This window comes from Euphorbia lathyris, chromosome 10, assembly GCF_963576675.1.
Source record: "Euphorbia lathyris chromosome 10, ddEupLath1.1, whole genome shotgun sequence".
Taxonomy (NCBI): domain Eukaryota; kingdom Viridiplantae; phylum Streptophyta; class Magnoliopsida; order Malpighiales; family Euphorbiaceae; genus Euphorbia; species Euphorbia lathyris.
Genome location: NC_088919.1, coordinates 33,612,163 through 33,619,035, shown reverse-complemented (window position 1 = coordinate 33,619,035; position 6,873 = coordinate 33,612,163). Strand labels below are relative to the sequence as shown.

The following is a 6,873-nucleotide window of genomic DNA, read 5'->3' as shown; positions in this document are numbered from 1 at the left end:
ACAAAATTTCTCTTCTTTCTCTCCCCATTTCTTGATTCTTCATCTTCCTAACCCTAGAAAACGAAATCATGGTTCTTCATCTTCCATTTCCTGCTCATTTCTTGGTTTCTTTCTTCTTGTGACCATATTGTTTTCGTCGAAAAATGTAAGTATATATTGTTTTCTCTGTGTTTTTTCCCATAAATTCATATTGTTTTCGTCGAAAAATGTAAGTATATATTGTTTTCTCTGTGTTTTTTCCCATAAATTCACTTATCATATGTCGTTTTCGCGAAGTCTGTGGGAAGAAATTTATCGATTTAACTTCGCGAAATGATGATTACGCGAAGTTTGCGAGGTAATTCGATAAATTTCTCACGCAAACTCCGCGTAATCATCGTTTCGCGAAGTCAGAGCGTTACATTTCTCCTCGCAGACGTCGTGAAATCATGGTTTCGCTAAGTAAAATCACCATGTTCCTTGCACATTTATTTTCGCATACTTAGTGAATCCTCATTTCGCGAAGCCAAATCTTCCTTTTTTCTACCTAACACGATTAATTTTTTCTGAAGGTGATTGAATACATAATATTCATTCCTGGAAGCCGGCGTGTTGGGGTGCCATGAGAGACATCCATTCCAAAAGGCCTGGACTTCCAACCATCGGTGATGAATAGGAACTTACACCGTGGGACACGTCCATCCCTCAGTGGTGAATAAGAGCCTATGTATAATGAAGTGATTTGTTAGGTGTTTATTGTGGCAATCCTGATTGAGGGTACCGTGAGACACATCCATACATCGGTAGTGAATAAGAGCCTATGTATTATGAAGTGATTTGTTAGGAGTTTATGGTGGAAATCTTTTTGTAAATTTTGATAATGTTAGAATCCGTTGTTGTTTGGCATTTTTTGTTATATACCACTTAGCGAATTTTGTTAAAAACACAACTAGACTTCGCATATGCTAATTAAAATCATCAACTAAACCAAACATTAGCTTCGCAGGCTTCGCATATGCTAGAATCTGCGAAGTCAGGCGGGAGGGAGATAGCCGCTCCGTAAATAATGAGGGTATTATGGAAAAGTCACACAAAAACAGTCTAGATATGTAGTAGGTTGAGTAAATGTGTTAAATATGTAAATGGTCTCCTATTTTACCCAATTTTGTAATTTACCCATTATATATTCTGACCTTTGATAACCTTTGAGTAAAATATCTGTGAATCTGAGTCAATAAAACCCAAACTTGTTGAAAGCAAGGGTAGATGGTGACCCCAAATAGCAACCCTGCACTATTTGAATTGAATCAGCCACTTGCTTGATCTTAGTCAATTCAATTGCCTTCAGTTCAGAAAGAAGGAATTAATCTGAACTTTCGCATTTCATACATAGGAAATGGACAGAGAGATTAAGAAAAACAACATGACTTTCTTATTGAAAGTGAGAAGAAAGATAATTGTAATCTGAGAATTTAACTCTATTTTGTAATATAATAAGTTTGACTTTTCTAAATAAAAAAACAACAATCAAAGTATAGCAACTCTAGGCTCTAGCTCTCGTATTCACTGCTGGATTCCAAAGGAGATGTAGAAGCATCCAGCCTTGTAAGAACTTCAGGCACTCCAGCCGTATCCCGTGTTATCTGTATCAGGTAACACAACAGGAATTTATTATTTGGACAAGTCAAGGCTTTCAACGAAACTACTAACATCTCATCATTATTATTTACTTGCCAAACGGTTTGATTAATTAAAATATGTATCCAAATTCTACAGACAACAATTTTTCATAAGCATCTCTTAAACAGGTTATGCTAATTACACCAAATTCAAACCAAATATAAAGTATATCCTACTGTAAGTTCTTGACAACTACAAATCCAATCTATGCCATCAGTCTGCTATATTTTTCAAATATTGTCCTTGCCCACATTCTAGCTGATCTAGCATCCAATATGTATATATGATCAAACACCCTTTCCAAAACAAAACAAAAAACGGAGGAAAATGTTTGACATTGTAGAGTTGTACGAATGCCACTGAGATTTGTTTATCTGAACCTGAATAATTTGATTAGTGTTAATAGCTTTAGTTTTAGTTTTATTATTTGAGGCATCAGTTGGAGAAAATAGTCAATAGTCATTAACTCTATGTTCCATCCCAGCAAGGTGGGGCATGTGAGACTGTAGCTTTCAACACAGGTACAAATAAGAAAGTTGAGGTGGATCCTATTCTCTTTAACAGCCCCCGAGTTCAGTTGTTAAACAAAAGATATGCTTTGCTAATCCCTAAACCCTAATTCCATTCATAAGCTCAAACAGCATTTATGGACACGTATAAATCATATTGTCTCTTGCTGATGGCTGTATGATTACTAGCTTCTCTATCTTTGGCTGTTTTTCATATCAGCGGGCACTGCAGACCTCTCATACATAGCTCAAACACTATGAAGCACCGATACGGGTACGCATACGGGTGCGGGTACGCGTACGGGTACGGCAAACGGCATTTCTAAAAAATATGAGATACGGGTACGGCGGGGATACGGCAAATTTTATATATAATTAATAATATATATATCATTTATAATGAAAATTCAAAAGATACATAAATATATAAATCACAAATCATATTCATAAAATCATTATAAAAACACAAATAATACTCTCAAGTCATTATAAAACCACAAATACAAGTAATCTTGGATTATTTCATTTTAATCCTTCTATTTACTGAGTTTTTTAAAAAAAAAACCCTTATACTTTCAAAGTTTTTAAAAAAAAACCCTAAAGTATCCCCGAAGTATCCCCGACGTGTCCCCGAAGTGTCCCCGACGTGTCCCCGCGTATCCCCTCATTTAAAAAGAAAAAGAAAAAGGGGGATACTTCCCAGGCAAATCCCGTACGTATCCCCGTGAATCCCTGCACCCGGAGTATCGGATACGCATACTACGGTGACGTCCGGGAAGTATCGGTGCTTCATAGCTCAAACACTGATATGAGAGGTATAGAGCTAGCAATCCTAGTGAGGGCCCCCTCGGTTAGGTCTAGGCTCTAGAAGAAGAAGAAAAATTCATTTTTCAAATCAGCAGGTAGAAACAAGGGAAACCAGAGATTTCCATCCCTTGATCCTTTTATGTCAATTCATATTTCAAAATGCTATTCGAGAAATGTTATGTGCAGAAGGCTTTCTACTAGGTGACTATTCACCATTCAGTGAGGGTCACTTAATGTATGTGAACTTCCTCCACTTTGTAGAGAAGTTCACAAACACTGTCATCCAAAGGATAAGAATCTTTTCATATTATTTTACAAGTATGAAAGAAACTTACTGTTGCTTTGAAATTTTGATCATGATTTATTTATGCAATTGTGCATAAGACCTCTAGGATAAAAGTTTACAGGAACCATGAGAGCAACTGCAAATAAATTTCAAAACTAATCAGTAGAATACTTACAAGTATTTCCTCATCAAGATAAGAAATCATGAAGAGTCTCTGAAAAGAACCAGCTGCACACATTGAAAATTCACAATAAAATATAGTTATGAATTTGTAGGATAACTTTAAAACAAAATTGACGAAGTGCCACAAAAGCATTGATATGGAGAAATATCAAAAAACATACATAGAGGAAATCTTAGCCCACTGGAAAAGGCATCCCTGATAGGAAGTGGAAGTTGTTGTACTGTACTAACAGCCTGGCCAAGTGCACCTTTTAGCTGTGCAGGTACAGCTTCTTCAATGATTGTTGGTGTCTCAATAACTCCTTCAATGTACTCCTCTTTCATCCTAAGGGGTCCCTCCACAGCTAACCTGGAGGACACAATAAATTTGCTTTCTATCTGCATTACACCAGGGGAAAAAAAAAATTCATTATAAAGCTCAAAAACGACCAACAAGAGCAACCAGAACAGGTTACACAACAATTAGAGAATATTAGTTACATTTCCATCCATCATTAATTGCTCATAAAAGACTAGATGTTCACGACTTCGATTCCAGAATTACATCCAAAATTCCAAATACAGAAGACTTAATGGAAGTTAAAAATAAATTGAGACATCATATCCTTATTGCTCATAAGCAAGATATCATCTTGCTACATACATCAGTGGTGAGTTAGTGATAAGCCTTCAGGTGGAGGTCAGAGATCCACCTTAGAAAAAATACTTGGTAACTTACCCATACATCAGAATATACCATGAGCAAATAGCAAAAAACACAAAGGAATTAGGAGAGCATTATTGATCAGCAATGGCAACTCAAAAGAAAGTAGAAAATAAAGGAATTAGCACTGCAAGCAGCACTCCCAGAGAAACTCTCCCTCCCTCCTACCTGAGGCCAAGAGCCAACAGAGTTGGAGAAACTCAACTCCTCACACACACAACACCCTTCCCTAACAGCTCTCTCTCCAAGGCTCTAACAAAAAAATTCAGCTCACCCTTCCCTGTCCAGTGTCCACATGCCCTTTTCTGTGTCCTGGAATAAGCATTCAACGAAGAATAGCTTATGCAACTCAAAAGTAGGATAGTCTACAATCTAGATGCATGACCTAAGGTATTACTCAATTGCTGGAGAGTTGAGAGTAAAGGAGCTTGATTTGTTTGCTTTCCATCTTATTGGCTTTAATTGCCTTGGCTGCTAACAATGCCACTGAATTCATACATGTAATGTATGTGCAACATAAAATGGATGGAGGTTGTTATGTGACAGTACCCATAACAGAATATCCAAATAGGATAAAGGTAGAAGAATACCGAGAAAAGTAGTTTCATATTTGCAGTAACCTTTGCATTTGCATCCTTAATCACAATATCCATATTTGATAAATTAGCCAAATTTGAAGGAAATCTCCTGCAACAACGTAGATCATAGACTAACATAATTAACTATCATACATATTAACCAATCAAATTCAAGTAAAAGATTCCCAGGAAAACTGCCGGAGCTGTGGATAATAGGATAAGGTTTCTCATCAAGATGAACATCCATTTAGAGCTGGACTTACTCAAATATCAATCTAGCAGCAAAAAAACCTGGGCTTCCGGATCCAAACCACTCAAAGTTCCACCGACCTTCCAAATACGGAGACCTGAGAAGCTGAGAAAACAAGTAAACATCTCACAGAAGAAGTATATGCAAATGGTAGTGCTTTGTTCATAGAAGCACTTACGTGGTTGGTCTAGGAGTTGGATTGAGCCGCTCAAGAGCTATTATCCTTTCATTAACATCAATTCTCTGCATATCTGTTGTCTTTCCGGTAAGTAGAGCATCAAAACCCCCAGAATCTTTGAACTGAGTTAAAAATGCTCCATCATTAGACAGAAAAGCTTTGAGCTACAACTGGATGAACCAAACCAATCAATTAAATTTCAATCAGCTAATTCAAACTAAAAAGTGGCTCGAGATTTCGAATTCTGTGTTGAGCTCTCTCCAATTAACGGATAAAAGTACAGAAAGTAAAATCGTCAAAAGAAACTTGAAAGGAGTGAATTGTTTCAATTGCTGAGAAGCCAGAATTCTGAAACGGGGAAACTTACAGCAAGAAGCAAGGACTCTTTAGCAGAAAGGCGCTCCATGTCCTTGGCGTAGGTAGCTGGAGCTCCCTGTACCGCCTGCTGAACCATTGCTATAAACGGCATTCTCCGGTTTATCCGTCGGCTGACGGAGATAAGCGAATTGTTGGCATTAGTTGAAGAAAAAAAATGGGAAGAGGAATGGCGGGAGGCAGGAGCAGAAGAAACAGGAATTAAGGCGTGTATCGATGCCATTTCAGCAGCAATGTCGCTGTGAAATGTGAGGAATGCTGTATTTCAAGCCAACGGCCCAAAACCGTCCTTCCTTTTTCTTTTTTCAATACTAGTACATACTTCCCCCATTTCCTTTTACACGCGGTTTAAACCATTAATTTACTCTCCTACTATAATACTCTTTCTTCCAGCCTTGTCAAAATTAGAATTGGGTGGATCATAATACAGTTTTCCACCTAACCTATATAAGTATACTCTTATTTGATAGTAGATGCGTTTTTTGTTCTTTTTTGTTTTTTATTTTAAAGAATAGTAGATGTGTTGGTTGGTTATCATGGATCATTTTTTTTTTTTTGGTAGGCTTGAATATGCACCAAGCCCACTAAATCTAATTAGAACACTTCTGACTAACTAACTAGCCCATCACTGCAACCCAGCTGCATACTAATGGAACAGACCAATCAAACAGTTCTATAAAACCCGCAATCCCTAATAGGAAAATCTGTATACTTCCTTTCTCTCTACTTAAGACTTTCTCTTTCTAGAAGCATCGGTGACTTGTGCGTCAGAGTGTTCCCAAAACCGTTCCTTGTGCAGGTGAAGCCTGATCTCCGAAGTGTCCTTGCAGGTTCTCATATCTCCATTATTTGATGTGGTGAGCGTGGAGAACAAGCGACCTTCAGATCCTCAAACGGCTCTACCTGAAATGGTTGACCAACATATCCAAACTCACATCAATGAGATGTTCCCTGCAACTGCCGAAACTTCTACTCTTAGGCAGGAGGACTGCTCCTTGAGCCCCATAGGAATGTCGCTGAATCTGGCCTCTTTGCTCGCAGAGGTGGAGCCCAATGAGGAAGAGGCTAGCAACACCAAGCAATTGGTCAACGTGATCCGGAGTTTCCAAACAATGCAGGTTGTTCAGAACGCAACACAAATGAAGATAATCGAACAGTAGCAAGGCTTGCAAGAGGAGAACGCCAAAATTTGGTAATTCCTCAAGAACTAGGCTTGAGCGATGGGGAAAGCTTTGACTACTCTTTGCGGCAGCCGAGCCTATCCTAATGTGCCCAGTGGTCCTCGCCCAAACCTCATCAGAGCCTTCACCTCTCGCAGTAGTATCAACTCACTCGGAAGCTCTGA

General features: G+C 38.3%; 1 protein-coding gene across 1 annotated transcript; it reads right to left on the bottom strand.

Annotated features, from left to right (window-relative positions):
• Nucleotides 1-1,388: 1,388 nt before the first annotated feature.
• LOC136209659 (probable plastid-lipid-associated protein 13, chloroplastic) lies at nt 1,389-5,899 on the bottom strand. The gene is made up of 7 exons (XM_066001209.1): nt 5,521-5,899; nt 5,154-5,275; nt 4,989-5,072; nt 4,738-4,834; nt 3,606-3,822; nt 3,437-3,489; nt 1,389-1,622 (listed from the first exon to the last, which is right to left on the bottom strand). The coding sequence occupies exons 1-7, from the start codon at nt 5,749-5,751 to the stop codon at nt 1,530-1,532; spliced, it is 897 nt and encodes a 298-aa protein (XP_065857281.1). The 5' UTR covers nt 5,752-5,899; the 3' UTR covers nt 1,389-1,529.
• Between the last annotated feature and the right edge of the window lie 974 nt (nt 5,900-6,873).